The 18,961-nt window shown below is 35.3% G+C and overlaps 1 protein-coding gene across 1 annotated transcript; it reads right to left on the reverse strand.

The window, feature by feature from the left end:
* Window positions 1–1,305: 1,305 nt before the first annotated feature.
* On the reverse strand, window positions 1,306–2,997 carry LOC131857001 (uncharacterized). Its single transcript, XM_059208982.1, has 3 exons — window positions 2,679–2,997; window positions 1,654–2,561; window positions 1,306–1,509 (listed from the first exon to the last, which is right to left on the reverse strand). Exons 1-3 carry the CDS (start codon window positions 2,995–2,997, stop codon window positions 1,306–1,308), a joined length of 1,431 nt encoding a protein of 476 aa, XP_059064965.1.
* Window positions 2,998–18,961: the final 15,964 nt, after the last annotated feature.

Below are 18,961 nucleotides of genomic sequence, written 5' to 3' on the forward strand. Positions count from 1 at the left end.
ACTTTCACGAACCATGGAACTATTTTTAAGGATTATCAAAGCATTCTTAACTGGAGGCCTAGAGAGCATATCTGCTACTTTATTATGGGCACCCTTCTTATACTTAATGACCAAATGAAATTGTTGAAGAAAACCCATCCACCTAAAATGCCTACTTTGTTGCAGTTTAGACTGTGAGTGCAAATACTGAAGTGGCTGATGATCAGTGTGGATTACAGTTTCTTTTCCCATTAAGTAGTGTTTCCATTTCTTAACACTCTGAACTAAAGCATAAAGTTCCTTATCATAAGTGGGATAGTTACTTACTACTCCTGAAAAAGTTTCAGAGTGGTAGCAGACTGGTTTACCTCCTTGCATGAGTACAGCTCCCATGGCAAACCCGCTAGCATCTGTCTCTATCTCAAATGGTTGATGTAAATCTGGTAAAGCCAGAACTGGTGCGGTGCTCAACTTTTCCTTCAAAGTGTCAAAAGCCTTCTGTTGTGGACCTCCCCATTGAAAAGTTTCCTTTGTACTGGTCAATGTGTGCAATGATGAAGCAATAAAAGAGAAGTTTGCAATGAACTTCCTCCAGTACTGAACTGCACCTAAAAAACTCCTGACTTCTATGACTGTACTTGGCTTAGGCCATTTTACAATACAATCAACCTTCGCAGGGTCTACTTTTAGTTGACCATTCCCTACGACATAGCCTAGGTACACTAAGGATGTCTTAGCGAACTCGCATTTAGACATCTTTACAAAAAGTTTTTCTTTCCTTAATACATCAAGGATTTTTTTAACATGAATTACATGATCTTCCCAAGACTTGCTGAATACAAGAATATCATCTAGGTAGACTATGACAAAATCATCAATAAAAGGACGAAAGACATCATTCATGACTCTCATGAATGTAGCTGGTGCATTACAAAGCTCGAAGGGCATAACCAACCACTCAAACAGTCCCTGTTTAGTCTTAAAAGCAGTTTTCCAAATATCATTTTCTGCAATTTGAATCTGATGATATCCACTACGCAAGTCTAGCTTAGTGAAATAGATAGCATGTTTCAACTGATCAAGTAAATCATCAATTCTAGGAAGAGGATACCTGTTCTTTATCGTTATCTTGTTCAAAGCTCTGTAGTCAATGCACATTCTCCAAGTCCCATCTTTCTTTGGAACCAACACAATAGGAGAACCGCAAGGAGATGTACTAGGATGAATAACTCCTTTCTCAACCAACTCTTGAACTTGCTTTTTGATCTCTTCATTTTGCAAGACTGATAACCGGTACATGCCAATGTTTGGAAGTGGCACATCCTGCTACAACGGGATCTCATGCTGTATCTCTCTCTTAGGAGGCAATCCTTTTGGTTCCTGAAACAAGTCATCGTAAGCGGAAACAACTTTGACCATTTCAGCCTTATGTTTAGGATCACATCCTTTAAATGCCTCAGATGTTTCTTCCTCTTTGGCTTTTACAAGCATTAATGCAAAGTTCTTACTAGAGTTGACTAACCTTTTCATCTGACCAGCATTAACAAGTGCAAGATTAGTCTTTACCTTATGTGCCCGTACAATGTATTCAACCTTATCTTTAAAAAGATGGTATTTGTTCTCCCCTCTATAGAATATAGCCTATCGATCATACAAATAGGGACTCCCAAGTACAAGACCACAAATATCTAAAGGGACTACATCAGCTTCTACTTCATCTACAAAGTTTGCAGTGATAGCAAATCTTATCTTACATTGTTTAGTTACTTGCAATTGTGCATCATTGCAAACCCATCCCAGACGGTATGGTTTCGGATGAGGTGTTGTAGTCAAGTTAAGCTTTTTAACAATTTCTTCAGATATCAAGTTAACTTGAGAACCCAAATCAAATAATGTATCAACTTTAGTATGTTTGATAACAACCCGAATATGAAATAATTCATTCCTTTGCTTATCATTCTTAGGAGTAGAATCTTTACTTGTACTTGCACTTATATTAGAAGAACTTGTAGCTGATGAGAGAGATCTACCTTTTTCTTTACCTTGGATTCCAGCAGCAACGATCTTTGTCTCATCTCCAGAGTCAGATCCAAGATCCTGTTGAACTATAGCAGCAGTCTTTTGTTTGTCTTTGTTTCCACCATATCTCTTTGGCCTCTTTTCAGGGTGCAGCTTCCAACACCTAGAATCATCATGCCCTTCTTTCTTGCAATGTGAGCATGTGGGTTTTTCACCCTCTTTCTTCACTGTAGCTATCTTTTTCCCCTTCCCTTTATTTTGGGATTTGTTCTCAGACTTAGATGGCTTCTTATCAGACTTATAAATAAAAGAACCCTTACCTCTTGACTCTAGGTGTGTGGCTTGGACACAGACTTCATCAAAGTTACTAGGATTCAAGACCAAAATTGAATGTCTCAGATAAGAGTGAAGACCACCTATGTACTTAAGCAACGTGTCCTGAGTATACAATGGAACATTTAATGCAATAGCCTTCTTTCTAAATTCATGGGTGTAATCCTGGACAGACTGACCTTTCCCTTGCCTAAAAAGTTGCCAGCTCATCATTAGCTGTTGCATATGGCCTAGGGGATAGAATTGCTTCTTGAGAGCATTAACAAAGTCTGACCAAGTTAAGTTGATTTTACCATGTTGTGAGGACCCATCCCGAATTCTACTCTCCCACTAGGTTAGAGCTGTACCTCCTAACCGAAGAGTAGCTAACTGGATCCTATCGGCATCATCTAAGAGGTTTTGGACTCTACAATAGACTTCAACCTGTTGAATCCAATCATCTAATTTTTCAGCATTTAATTCCCCACAATACTTTGGTAGATCAAATTTTACATCCAATTTAATCTTGGGCTTATGTGAACTCTTGAAAAGAGAAGAAGACTCAGAATGAGTAGAAGAGGGAGAAGATGGGGAAGAAGGAGAAGAAGGAGATGGGGGTGTTTTCGGAGGCTCACGGTCACCTCCTGGTCTTTTTCCTTTGTTCTCACGAGCTGCACGTCTTCGCATCTTGTCCTCTCTCTCCTATACTAAAACTTGTACAATGGTTTCCAAATTCTGAAGAGTCTTCTGAATACTCTTATCTTCGGAACCTTCTTCACGACCTTTTCCTTCCATCTGTGATGGTGGATTAGTTCTTCGTTTTCTGATCTCAGGATTATATTCTTCAAGCTTGCCTTCGCCTCGTTGAATCCTGGATCTTGTTAGCATTCAATTCTGCAATACTAGTCAAACAAAGCTCTGATACCACTTGATCTGATGTTAGGATCTATGACTGTTGCACGTGTATGATTAACTATTATAATGATAAAATAGAAGGTCTTAAAAACGTAATTACATGCTTAAAGAAACACAACAATAATAAAGTGATGAATTTAACTAAAGAGAGAAGACAGGAACACAAGTTGATAATGGAGTTCACCAATATGGTTACGTCTCCGGGTCCCTCTCCAACAGAGTGACCGATCCTTGATTATGCTCCAATAGTGGTTACAAGGCCTTCAACTAGACAAAGTTCCAAGTCTCTGATTACAAAGAGTTACAAAGTTCTCCTCCTTCAAGTGCAACAGTATGAATCTCCTCTGGTGCACAAAGTTGAACACTCAAACTCTCCAAGAAAATTCTCTCACAACTCACCACCAACTCAAACTCCTAAGCTACCCCCTTTTATACACATTTTTTGCCAAATTTGATTCATAACCATATGATTTTTGAAAATCTATCCTATCTCCCATTTACAACAATAAATCTTCAAAAATCCCCTTTAAACAACATTAAAATCTTTTAAGAATAATCATAGCCCGTTAAAAATATGTCTTGATAATATATTTGGGTTTATATGTTTTATTTTAGAGGGGCTCGAGCTTGACCCGAGACCTCCAATTTCGGCCTTATCCCAACGTGCTTCTTTAAATAACTTATTTGCTATTTAAATGTCGAATTTATCGCATGCCTTAATGGTTTAGAGCCATTTGCGGGAGCTAGGAGGTCGGGGGTTCAATTCTCATGCATCTCCTTTTAGTGATTTGCTAGTCATTAAAACAAACCGGCCTCCTATATTAGTCAGCGGTGATCTCGTGGTTGAGTGGTGGAGCAAAGACCTTGTATGTGGCTGATCATGGGATCAAACCCCATAAATATCTTTTTTGGTAACCGTTACCGAAACAACATGCCAGGGAAGAATTTTTAAACCAAAATAACTAAATTTTGACAGCATATCCATACTAAAAAGAAGATTACTCAAAAATTGAAACACAAATTTAAGAAGGAAAATGAATATTTCATTTCCAATCAAACAAACTAACTATCAAACCAGAGAGAATTTAGAGAGTTTCAAAATTCAACAATACCAAATCAAAATCAAAATCAACCAACCTGTAAATGCTTTCCTAGAAGACAAATTGTAGAAGAGCCATCCCAAATTCTTCAAGCAAATCAAAACCCCCCAAAATTTGTATGCAAATTTCTTCTCAAAATATCCAAACTTTTTCCATTCAAAAAAATAACTCTCTAAAAAAAAATCCCCCCAATCTTTTCCAAAACCTAGGTTAAATGCAAAGTATTTTTTGACCAAAAATCTCATTTCTAAAATAAAAATACTTTTACACAATTTATTTCTAATTTCAAAAAATCAAAATGCCTCTTCCTCATTTAATTTCTAATTTTCTCTATTTTAACAAAATTAACCTTTATATTCTAAAATATAATGAGGGTAAAATATTTTTAATTAAAATAAAATCCCCAAATTAATCTTTCACACTTTATCAAATATATATTAACTTGCTTTTCTAATTAAAATTGATATTCTTTAAATAACTAAAATCAACCTTTCTATTTTTAAAAGGCAAGAGATTAAATTAATTCTATTTCAAATTAATTTAAATCTTTCCTTTCCAAAAGCATAACTAACTAAATTAATTCATTAAAATTTACCATTTAATTTAAACTAGCTACTAATTTGCATTGAACAATTCTAAATAATGATTAATCGCATAAAGGAAACCAATTTAATTTAGTCCCTTAATTTTTAATGCATAAACATAACTTAATCAAATAAAATAAAAATAAAAGGATTAATCACTCAATTTAACCACACACACAAAACACACAATCCAAGAAAGCCAACCAAATAGACGACCTGCATACCCAAATGGAAAAGGTACCCGATGGACCACACACGATGCTCACTTGATCATGGCTAAGGTAAGATGAGGGTGTTATGACTGCCTAATCCAAATTCTAAAGATGAAAAAGGTATACTCAATCCTACGAATCCTGATGGAGACAAACCTCACACCTAGGTGGTATTGTACCTGTAATTCTCCTGCAACCATGAGTCACGCAAGCATACATATATATACATATTCAATGAAGGCATTAGCTCGAGATTTATAGTAAGAATTAGGGAAACAATTAAACTTACACAAGAATCGATGTGAAAGCACAATAATAGGTATGTACAATATTCATATATCTTATCTACAACATTACATAACAGTAATTTAACCATTCGAGAATGCCTCATAGGAAAAGTCAACCAAAGTCAAACTAATTGTACAAGGCTGACTAGGGTAGGGCACTACAGGATTGTACCCATGAGAGGAATCATTCAACTTATCTTTCTCAGCACCACGAAATGGCATAGTAACAAGGTTGATTAAATTTTGACAAAATAAAGGTTTAGAAGGCTTAGGGTTCAAAAAATCATCTAGTGCTTCATCTAATTCATCCCTACTAAACTCATAATCAACAAAATTGCATACATCATCAAAAGAGTGAACTTCTTGCAAATAGAAATCTAACATTTTGAAATGAAAATTGCATGAACCTTAAACACACAATGCAAGGAAAATGAAAGAAACCTATATTTTTCTTCTTTTTCTTTTTTTTTTTTTTTTTTTTTTTTTTGTTTTGAAAGAAAATGAAATAAACTAGATCTAGATCTAATAATGCAATGAAAAATAAATTTATGTTCACATCGGGTTCACCAAAGATGTGTAGGGGAAAAAGTGAGACTAAGTATGGAAACCCTAATCCCACTCTCATACACACTCATGGAATATTAAAGAGCCTAGGGAGGTAATGCACATCGGCTACTTATTATGAGAAAGAGACAGTCGTGGATTAACTCTTACATTTTCTATTCCTTTTCTAGAAATGAGAGAGAGGAATGATGCAAAATGAAATCTAACCTATAGAGCAAGTAAGCAAGCAAATCCTAATCTAAGAATGCAGATCAAAGGACAATTGATACACTGCTGAAAAGTACAGATCAAAAGGAAAAATCAGAGGTGCACTTGTGTCTAAAATCTGAACAAAAATGTCCAGGACCAGGGTGCCATGCCACTATCCTTATTCTGAAATTTCTGGAGCTACAATTGACACGAGGGATTCTAAGATTTGTAAGTTGTTGATCTACCAAGTCTTGCTAACAGAGGGCATGACCACGACACCATGCCCCTATCTTGGGCAGGACTAGGGTGTCACACCCTTGGCCTTGACAAGTTTCTGCACTTCTGAGGTGTCTGGGTGGTGTAGATGCCTATTTCAAACCTTTACTTGCTTCCAGATTCTTGTTTTTGTACCTGCAACTAAAAAAAGAGTTTTGGGATGGCTATATAGGGTTTTTACGTAGTCAAACCACCATGTTCGTGATTTCCACCTCAGCTAATACCCGATAATGTATTGAAAATGTGTGTGCAAGAACCTTGTGTATATGCAAGATCCTAAGAATGAAAGTAAACAACATAGAGAAACCCTAAAGAGTAAACCCTAATTGCTTATAATTGACAAAGTAAATTCTCTAAATCCATAATGCAAAGTGATCTAAAGCATGAATATGAATTAAAATTAATCTTATGCAAAGATCTGAAAACAACATGAAATCATACCCAACCCCAAGGGAGAGGTACAAGCCAATCTCCTATTGTTCTTCTACATCTTAAAAATCCCCCAATTGATAAAATGATGCTCGATGAATGTTTGATGGATGAATGATGAATATTGTTGAAGACTTAAAAGATCTACTCTTTCACTGCAAAGAAGACTCTAATACTCCAAAAACCTGACCTTAGATTCTAGGAAGAAGACCCCTTCAAATGAAGAAAGAGAGCTCTTAAGTATGAAACCCTAGATCTTAATTTTATGTTTAGGCTGACATAGGATTTGAATTTCTCGATGATCTTTTGGGGTTAAGAATTATAATATCATAGGATTGTGCTCTCAAAATTTCGGGAAAAAAGTCGCGGACCATGTGCATTCCTGCCATGGTCCTACCAACTTTTCACTGAATTTTCAAGGCCCTTAGATATGATGATATTAGAGTGCATCCCAAAGTTACAACTAATTTTGAGATGTTTTGATATATGAAATTGGGCCTAAATGGTCAAAATAAGACATAATTAAGGTTTATGATTAAATGATTCATTGGAGGAATAAAATGAAAAGGGGTACGCTTGGGGTAAAGGGTCTAACTTTATAATGTGTAAAGTCATGAGACATAACCAGAGAATACATTAAATTAATTAATTAAAAGATTAAAGGGGAATGAGAAATGCAATATGCAAGACACACTAAGGCAGGTGCTAACCTAAGTGTGAAATTGTACCACCCTAGCAAGATTGTACAATTTACGACACTACAAAGCCTATGCAAATACTCATGGTAAAGTAGAAAGAATTGAGAGGGGAGAAATTAGGATCAAAATCACAAGGAGATATGACATCACTAATTCAAGGAACCAAGTGCCCAACCTTAGGATCTTAACTCTCATAATCACATGTAAGGATGCACAAAACAAGACAAAGACAAAAAAACCAAACAAAGAAAAAAGACACACAACACAAGGGGTTAGCACTAAAAAAAAATACTCCAAGTCAACTAGTTGAAGAGGACTCAATAATGAAATGTCTCGGCCACTAATATCATTCTTGGAATGCTATCACAAGAACACATGTGATCACATAAAAATATCAAGAGCATGCATCAAATGATGAACCATGATCCACATAATAGCAAAGCTATGAGCTCATGGGGAAGAGAAAAGGGATGGCATGGATTGCATGAGCTAGAAAGTTGTGTTATGCTAGGTGATACACAAGAGGAAGAACAAGAGAGACCATGAAATCCACAAGCTATCAAGTTGTGTTAAGCTAGGTGACCCACAGGAACATGAATACTCATGGGACAACATGTTGTATTATGTTGTGGGAATCATGTAAAGAGGGAGAGTCAAACTAGTTTAGCAAGATATGTTATGCCAGTTCCACTCTCTAAACAAAGAATAATTGAAGGGTCTAGTAAGATGTGTTATGCTAGTCAACTCAACCTATTGCATATACTATTGTTTGGTTTCATGAGCTAAGCATCTCATATAAGGCTTGTTGGACTAGTTTTCAGCATGCAACAACTTGTATAAGACATGAAACAAAATATTCATAGTTTTGGGTATGAAGCAATTAGTATAAAACTTGTTGGTGTAGTTTCAAGAATGAACACCCCTTAGAAAACATATAAAAGGATATGTCTAGTTTTTGGCATGAAGCATCTTGTATAAGACTTGTTTGTCTAGCTTTGAGAATTATCACCCTATATAGCACATGCACAATATAGTACAAGGAGGGAAATATGTAATACCCACCCCCTTAAGATGTCAACTTAGTCCTATGTTGATGTCTTAAGGAAGCTATAAACAAGGATACACACCTTCAATGCCATGGAGATATCCTTTTAGGCAACACTTTTCATAAATCCAAGCTAAAGAGACATTACTCTTAGAAACAAGGACAATATAGTTGAAAAAGAGATATCTTGCAACAAGTGTAAAGGGAATCCTTTGGTTGAGAAGAGATATTTTCGCAAAAACATCTACCTCCAAAAGAATATTTTTGAAAGAAGATAACATTATTGACCAAAATATAGGAAGGAGAACAAGAATTCATACCTCACCCCTATTGCTAGGAAAAAGAGATTCTTGATGAAGGATGACACATATTTGACCTATGTGAGGGGTTTCTTCTGATAGAGATACATTGCCAAATGAAGAAGAGGTTGTAGTCAAGGATACACAACTCTTACATAAAATAAAATACATGAGCATAAAAACTTCTCATAAAGAACGAAATTGTATCATATAAGAAAACACTAGTCAACATAGGAAAAGTGGATCCTTAGAAATGATAAGAGAAATTAATGCCCACCAAGCATAGGGACAAAGAGAAGGATTACACTATCTCCAAGAAGCTATTTATTCATAACAGATGTACCATTTCAAGAAAGGAATTTGTCCTAGCCAAGGAACACACATGTACTCGGATGAAGGATAATTCTATGCAAGAAAGGACATCATGTTATGAAAAATGCAACTCATATAGGAAAAAGTGAATCCTTAGAAAGAGGAAAGAGATTTAAAATTTTTCCCGCCCCCAAGCATAGAGACAAGAATAAATAAACTATTGTGTTTCTCACTAAGTATGATTGCACCTAAAATTGTACCACCATGAACAACAATAATCCCCCAATAGGTAATCTAACAATGTCACATAGTGAGGAGCAACATAATAAGGACTTGAATGTTATTTGAAATGATCATTGGAAATATGCCATTCATTGTCAATTCTTATTTGTATGATACCTAAATCAATATATTGTTGTATTTTAATTTGAAATGTATGGGATTGCTATCTTTAGAAAGTATGTGTTGGATAATGCAAAACATGTACAGATGAATTCCTGGAGTACAGGTGATTGATCCAAGATAGACTGAAATGGATCTCATTCAAATTGTGTCAAGTAAAGGAAACCCTAACCGCTTCAAGTCTAAATTGTTTCTTGGTGGGAAAGCTCAAGTTTAAATATGATGAATTGAGGCTGTTGTAGCTATTGGTGCAGAGTGAAGACAAGTCTAAAATTGTTGTTTGAAAGTCGAATAGATAAACACTTCAAGTGTTTATGGGTGAAAATCTGACTGATAAGGAGAAGTAGTATAAACCGGTGTAGGGAACAACCGATAGATTGTGCATTGATCACAGAGGTGACAAACCAACAGAGGTTGTGCCTGATTAAGAGTGATCAAGTGTAAGTTGAAGGTGAAATGACATTATGGGAGGGGATCTAGAAAAGTAATCAGCAAAGTCAAGTTGCAGAGTGAGTGGAGAAAATACAGACCAGTAAGGGAGAAAATGGCAGAGGAGAATATTATAAGGTTGCAAAACTTCATTTACAACAGTGATTTCATTTTTATATCTGAGCTTTATTTTGTTTTCACTGAGTTGTATCTTAGTGGAGGGGTTGTAGCTCCTTTAGGTTGTAGCCTACAATTTGTGTAGGGGTTGTTGCTCCTTTGAGTTGGTGCTCATAAATCAGGGGTTGGTGCCCTAAATATTCTAATCAAAGTTTCATTGTGAGGCTGGATTGGAGCAGAAGATCTCCAACAACTATTCTCACTGAGTTTTTTCCCACATTGGGTTTTCCTTATATATATCTTGTGTTGTGTGATTTATTCTTGTTCATGTGCGATGTTGATGTTTTAGCTTGTCCTTTCACACACTCTACTTGCATTGTTTAAGTTACTGGTTAGCACTCAGCTTGTCCTCTACTTTACCAGTGTTTTTCTGTTAAAGAAAAAGAGTTTAAATCACTGATTCACCCCCTTCTCAGTGATCCATTGTGTCCAACAATTTACACCTCCTATAGATTCAAGACATGGATTTCTCCCGCCTCTCATGGATCCTTGTCTCTCACCGCTCTCCTGTTCACTGACAGCTCAAGCTTTTGGTGTAACAACAATGGTGATTCCAACAAATGGTATCAGAGTACTGGGTTATGGGTTCAAATCTTAGGTTGTACCCCTGGAATCCTCAATAGTTGCTAAGGGGGGATTGTTGGCTATTCGGTGGGTCAGTGCCTCCTATGGATTTGAGAGATGGCTTTCTCCTGCCTCTCGTGGATCCTTGTCTCTGGCCGCTCTCCCATTCACTGATAGCTCGATATTTTCATGTAAAGGAAGTGATGATTCCAACAAAAAAGCATGATGGGAATTAGTACCCAAAAGATTTTCACTCTTTCATAATGTACACTATTAGAGGCCTAGCCCAGTTAGGAGCTTTACAATAATGCTCGATTAAGAGAAGACCCTGTTAGGAGTCACCCGATAAAGGGATTTTAACCTCATCCCTATTAGGAGATCTACCCTATTGGGAGTAACCTTGCTAAAGGATTTATTAAACCCAAATTAATGAGCCACTTAGTGAAGGGATTTACAAGATCAAGCTTGTTAGAACCTACCCGATTAAGGGATTTTAATACTGCTACAACTATTAGGAAATAATAGGTAAATGATCTGATCAATGCACTCTTTGCTTGCTAATACAGATCCATTTCAACTCCAATATTCTTCTCTTATGTAGACAACTCAATCTAGTTTGGAACTCTTCTTCTTTGACCACTGACACAATAAACCTTCTCAAACTTGACCTAAATAAACTTTACAACTCAGTCGGTTACATAACCCTAACTTACAATGAATTTAGATCATAAATCATATCAAATCATTACAAATCATTATAGATCATTAAAACAAATTTCAAGATAATTACAGTTGTTGAATGATCATAACACATCACCACACATCAATCTGATAAGCTGTCAAACCCTTATCACATTCTACTAAGCACGTCATTGTTTCCAAAGAAATTCGCTCTTTGATCATGCTCAAACAAAATCTTATCACTTCACATGGATTTTGACATGTCACTACTAAGTTAAGAGCATGAAAAGATTCACCACCAAACCATAAAACATAATAGGTTAAAGATCTTGGTACCAGTTCTCAAACCCTATAGTGAATATACAATAGTTAATTACAAACATGACTTTTGGTTCTCCAAACATGATGTAGGTCCAGTCATAGACTCAATATAATTCATAAGCATACATTCCAAACCGTAATACCTAACTCAACATGGATCTCTACTGTAAACATCTCCTTCTCTATTCCTGCTTACTGATTGACTCCTACTTAGTAGTTTTGTTCTCCAACTCAATTCATTATGAGTTAGGCAATACTGATAGACTTATATGACTTAGATGGCATACCAAACATAAACAAACATGGTTTCCTGATAGTTCTGATACTTAATGTTAAGTACAGATGCCAAGCTAATAAGATGAGAGGGGGAGGGGGGGTGAATCATACAACCTTAATCTTCCATAAAAACAATAGATTCAACCTCTCTAACATATACTTCAGTAATATAACCAAAACTGATAAACATGCAAACTCAAAAGCATATAAACATCATAACACTCATAACACCAGATTTAACGTGGAAACCTAAATAGGGAAAAACCACTGTGAGATTTCGGACCCACTAAGAAATATAATCTTCTAGAGTATGCTCGGTTAAAAGCAAATCCTATTAAAGATTACAAACACATTGCTAGATGTGACCTAGTTAAGTGATTTCCCTCAGATCTGTTAGGATCTTCACCTTGTTAGAAGTGACCTTGTTAAAGTATTTCAAACACTTAATTAGAATGTCACCTTGCTAGAGGGTTTTACAAATAAGACTGTTAAGTCCACTAGGTTAAGAGATTTTCTATCACTTCACAAAATAAAAGTAATAAAAAACTATCTGCAACTTCACATCTAAAATGCTAAAGCAGATTCTTATTTGCTCAATAGAATCTAGGACTTATCTAGTCCATCTACTGGGCTCTATACTCTATTATTCAAACAGTTCTTCAAGCTTCTATTCTCGGTAATCACTATGTAGCATCCCTATGCATACAATTGCCCGCATGCATTGTTTATCAACAGTTCCTTATTTATAAACAATTTGCCAACCGCTTAACCTCCTTGAGCACATTTCCCATGACCAATCATAGATATTAGATCTTCAAACTTTGACCAGGTTCAATGTATCCTTCGATCTGAAAATGTTTTACCCTGCCTTGGAACTTGCATACATTTCTTGGAACTTGTGCTAGGGTATTGCGGTTCAATCTGAGTTGTAGATCTTCCTGCTGATTTTCCTTTACCATAGATTCTTTAACAAACTTCATGCATGGCATACCAATCATTTAATCATAGCCAGCTCATTAGCTTCCTTTATTAAATAATGCTTTTATTCATTCAATGCATTCTGTTATTACTCGGTTGCAACTTGGTAAATACTAAACTTCACTCGGTAGACATTCTGCCTTCATTAATCGATAGCGATAACCTTAGGGTTTACTGACTAGGTTCTTTTCTTAGTAACATAGTATAGTATTAACCGTACAATCAATCAACATATGTAGGATATCAAAAAAATCTAAACATCATGATCTTATCATTGTTTAACTTGGTAATAGTTTCCCATTGAATAGCTTATTCCTCCCCTTATTCATCATATTCTTTTTGTGTCTTTTACCAACATCTTTATACTCATCAAATCATACTTCTTAAGATATGGCAACATCATACTGAATTAGAAAATCAATTTCTTGACATCAATGACAAAATAATAATATTAAGACAGTAAACATCCTTAATCAATTATATCCATAATCATCAACAACCTTCTCAATATCCTTATTGAAATGCCAACAATCTCTCTTTGTCTGTTATAATGCCAACAATCTCCCCCTTTGGCATTGATGGAAAAACCAGTTGATTTGACCTAATTGATTTGGATTGTTGTGAGATTCTGACACGCTAAAATGCTCTTCTCCTATTTATCAGATTTCTCCCCCATACATTAGTCTTCTCCCCCTTTGACAACAATGCCAAAAAAAAAAGAACTAAAACATAATTTCTTCCTATATGAAGTGAATTCCTATTGTTATGTGTCAACTTAGTCTCCATCAAAGTATTTAGTCTTCAATTCCTATTCCCTATTATTGTTTCCTGCACACCTTAAGAAAACATCCTAAAGTGTGTAAATCAGCATCAACTCCTAAAATATATTCTATAGAGTCATCGAATTGATGCGTTCACCGAACTTGGTCAATGAATCGAAGATAGGGGTAGGACCCCTAACTTACTACTAAGATACTCAAAAGTGTCCCTTGGCAGTGGCTTGGTAAAGATATCTGCTATTTGTTCCTTTGTACTAACATACTCCAACACCACTTTCTTCTCTTGAGCTTCTTCTCTAAGATAATGATATTTGATAGAGATGTGCTTTGTCTAAGAGTGCATAACTGGATTCTTTGAAATGTTAATGGCACTAGTATTATCATAGAATATAGTTATTGGCTCGGTAACTTTCTAATTTATTCCTTCCAACTGTTGTTTGATCCATGCTATGTTGGTACAATTCAATGCTACGGCAAAGTATTCAACTTCTGTTGTTGAATGTGAAACACATCCTTGTTTCTTGCTAAGCCAACTCACTAGTCTTTCTCCTAAAAAGAAAGCTCCTCCACTTGTGCTTTTTCTCTCATCAATGTTGCCTACCCAATCAGCATTAGTATAAACTTTTAAATCAAAGTCATTTCCTTTCTGATATACTAAGCCATAATCCTCAGTGCCTTTCAAGTATCTGAAAATTCTCTTGATTGTTGTCATGTGTGTTTCCTTAGGATCTGCAGAGAATCTTGCAACTATACCTACTACATGTGCTATATCTGGCCTACTGTGAACAACATATTGTAGCTTTCCAGTCATGGATCGGTAAAGTGTCTAATCAATAGATGTAGATTCATCATTCTTTGATAGTTTACAATTGGTAGTCATAGGAGTACTGACTAGTTTTAAATTCTCCATTCCAAATTTCTTCAAGATTTCCTTTATGTACTTGGATTGAGTAATGAAAATCTCATCTTTCATTTGTAGTATTTGTAAACCTATAAAATATTTTATCTCACCGATTAATGACATCTCAAATTCTTTGCTCATTTCATTTCCAAAGTTCTTGCATAGAGAGTCATTACCACAAAATATAATATCATCAACAAATATGGCTGAGATCAGTATTCCATTTTCATCATTCTTCATGTACATATTGTTGTTTTCACTTGTTCTTATAAAACCAATCTTGATTAAATAAGAGTGCAATCTTTCATACCATGCTCTAGGTACTTGTTTCAGACCATATAAGGCTTTGTTCAATTTACATACCTGATCTTTATTCTTCTCTTCAACAAATCCTTCAGGTTGTTCAATAAAAACTTCTTCTTCTAATATACCATTCAGAAATGCAGATTTGACATCCATTTGATATACCTTGAAATTCTTGTAAGTGGCATATGCCAACAATGTTCTTACTCCTTCAAGTCTAGCCATAGGTGCAAAAGTCTCACCATAATCAATTCCTTCTTCTTGGGCATAACCTTTGCAAACTAATCTTGTTTTATTTCAAATTACCTCACCTTTTTCATTCAGCTTGTTTCTGAAAATCCACTTTGTACCGATTACATTTTTGTCCTTCGGTCTTAGGACCAATGTCCATGTGTCATTCTTCTTGATTTGATCAATCTCTTCTGTCATAGCATTTATCCAATCTTCACTGTTAAATGCCTCTTTCACTATCCTCAATTCAAATTTAGATATCAGACATGTGTTTTATTTTAGTTTGTTCCTTGTCATCATTGGATCATCTTTATCTCCTATAATCTGACTTGATGCATGATGTCTTTTGACATACTTGGCTAATACAGGCTCGGTAGACTCTATATGATCTTCTTCATCACTCGGTAACTGGATATTTTATTCATTTTCTTCAGCAGTTCTCTTGGTAAGACTTGTCGATTGAACATAGACAAATTCATCATAATCTTCTGGTTCTTTGGAGTTTCCATCATCATTTCTTTCTGCAAATTCATCAATTTTCACATTTGCACTTTCTACCATTTTGTTAGATGATTTGATCAGACATTTAAATGCTTTACTTCTAGAAGAATAACCTAGAAATGTTCCTTCTTCACTTTTCTGATCAAACTTTCCATTTCTATCATCTTTGTGTACATAGCATCTACTTCCAAAGATTTTGAAGTAACTTACATTAGGTTTCTTGTCATACCAGATTTCATATGGTGTCTTCAAAGTTTCTTTCTTTAGTTGTACTCGGTTCAGGGTGTAAACTTCTGTGCTTATTGCTTCTCTCCAAAATGTTTGTGGCACTTTCTTTTCAATAATCAGGGTTCTAGCACAATCCACAATAGATTTGTTTCTTCTCTTAGCTATTCCATTTTACTGTGGAGTTCTCGATGCAGAGACTTGTCTTTTTATACCATGATCATTGCAAAATAAGTTAAACTCATCAGATGTGAACTCTCCTCCTCTATCTAATCTAAGACATTTCAGTTGTCTTCCTGTTTCATTTTCAACTCTTGTCTTGTACCATTTAAACATTTGAAAAGCTTCTGATTTTTCTTTTAAAAACATAACTAACATCATCCTTGAGTAATCATCCATAAATAATATGAAATATTTATCACTATAATAACTTTGAACTTTCATAGGACCACAAAGATCAGTGTGCACAAGATCTAAAATTCCCTTAGAAGTGTAGGACTTACTTGTAAAGCTTGATCTTGTCATTTTACCCATCTGGCATCCTCGGCACATAGCATTCTCAGGTTTTTCCAAACTCGGTAGACCTCTTACTCGATGCTTCTTACTTATTTTGATCAGATTATCAAAATTTACATGACAAAACCTTTTATGCCATAACTAGGTATCATCTATCTTTGCATATAGACAATTGTTTTGAGTTGAGTCAAGATGAAATGTATTACCTTTTGTTTGTGTCTCGATAGCAGCTAACTTTCCATGCTTGTCATGAACTTTGATAATTCCTTTTTGATATTCTATTCGGTAACCTGTATTATTTAGCTATGCTACACTCAACAAATTGTATTTCAAACCTTCAACCCAATAAACATCATTACATTTAGCATTGTCAAGAAGTGTTATGGATCCTTTACCTTTTACCGGACATGGTGCATCATTACCAAATCTTACATAACCACCATCATAATCTTCTAACATAACAAACTTATGTTTATCACCTGTCATGTGATGTGAGCATCCACTATCAATGATCCAAGATTCATTAGTATTTATGTGAGATATTAGGGCTTTTTCTTCATACCTTTCTTCATCAGATCCATCTTTGATAGCCACATAAACTACTTCCTCTGTATCAGTTTCATCTGATTTATCATCATTGGATTCCTCATCAGCTATTAAGCATGACTTTCTATCTCTTCTTCTGAAGTCTCAGTGTCCTCTAATGATTATCTTTCTGTCTCTCATCTCAGTAATCTCTCTTTTTAGTAGAATCTTTGTCAGGACAGTTAGAAGCCATATGTCCTATCTTATCACAATTGAAACATTTCAAAGGTAGTTTTCCTTTATACTTACCTTTGCCTCTTAGTAACCTTCTGGCTAATAGTGCTTCAAACTATTTTTGCTTTTTGATTTCCTCATATAGTTTGTGTATGTCCTCCATGTTCTTGTGAAATATTTCACTTGCTCCAATGTGATCCCCTTTAGTGTACTTACTCATTCTATCATTGTAATCATCATATTCACCAATATGAAAAGAACTAAATGCAGATTCAACTTTATTTACCGATGACCCATTGTTATCAAAATTACTTAGCTCAAATGCATGTAGCTTACCAATAGTAGCATCTAAGAAACTGGCATATTGGGTACAGACCTTAATTCATTGATTGTAGAGACTCGGATTGCATAAGCTAGTAGAAGGGTTCTTAACAACTTACTTGTTATATCCTTTTCTTCAATAGTTCCACCTGCTCCTTTGATTTGATTGACAATCTCCTTTAGTCTTGTACTATACTGGGTTATGTTCTCACCTTCATTCATCATCATAGATTCAAGCTGTCCTTTTAGACTATCCACTTTTGCTCTTTGAACATGTTCATCTTCACCATACACAGATATGAGCTTGTCCCACATTGCCTTTGCGTCATTGTAGTCTTCTAGATCATTAAACTCTGAATCAGTCAATGCATATGTTATTTCAATCATTGCTTGGATATGTTCTTGCTTTGCTTTTATCTCTTCCATTGTCAATAGATAGGTGCTCGGTGTGCTGAAATCATTCTCCAGATAATATACAACATATTCTCCAACTTCTGATAGGTGTAGCTTCATCCTTTTCTGCCATGTAGAGAAACTTGACTTGTTCAGCTTCAGTGCATCCCTTTTATACATCTTTGGATCTTTGCCTCAAGTACCTTTAAACGTTTCTTCTGGAGTCCAAAGCTTTGATACCAATTGATAGTTTTTATACTTAATGTTAAGTAGAGATCCCAAGCTAATAAGATGAGAGGGGGGGGGGGTGAATCATACAACCTTAATCTTCCATAAAAACAACAGATTCAACCTTCGTAACATATACTTCAGTAATATAACCAAAACTACTAAACATGTAAACTCAAAAGCATATAAACACCATAACACTCATAACACCAGATTTAACATGGAAACCCAAATAGGGAAAAACCATTGTGGAATTTTTGACCCACTAAGAAATATACTCTTCTAGAGTATGCTCGGTTAAAAGCAAATCCTGTTAAAGATTACAAACACATTGCTAGATGTGACCCGGTTAAGGGATTTCCCTCAGATCTATTAGGATCTTCACCTTGTTAGAAGTGACCTTGTTAAAGGATTTCAAACACTCAATCAGAATGTCACCTTGCTAGAGGGTTTTACAAATAAGATTGTTAAGTCCACTAGGTTAAGAGATCTTTTGTCACTTCACAAAATAACAGTAATAAAAAACTATCTGCAACTTCACATCTAAAATGCTAAACTAGATTCTTATTTGCTCAATATAATCTAGAACTTATCTTTTCCATCTGCTGGGCTCTATACTTTGTTATTCAAATAGGTCTTCAAGCTTCTGTGCTCACTAATCACTATGTAGCATCCCTATGCATACACTTGCCTGCATGCATTGTTTATCAACAGTTCCTTATTTATAAACAATTTGCCAACCACTTAATCTCCTTG

The sequence above is a fragment of the Cryptomeria japonica genome, chromosome 7 (assembly GCF_030272615.1).
Source record: "Cryptomeria japonica chromosome 7, Sugi_1.0, whole genome shotgun sequence".
Classification (NCBI taxonomy): Eukaryota; Viridiplantae; Streptophyta; class Pinopsida; order Cupressales; family Cupressaceae; genus Cryptomeria; species Cryptomeria japonica.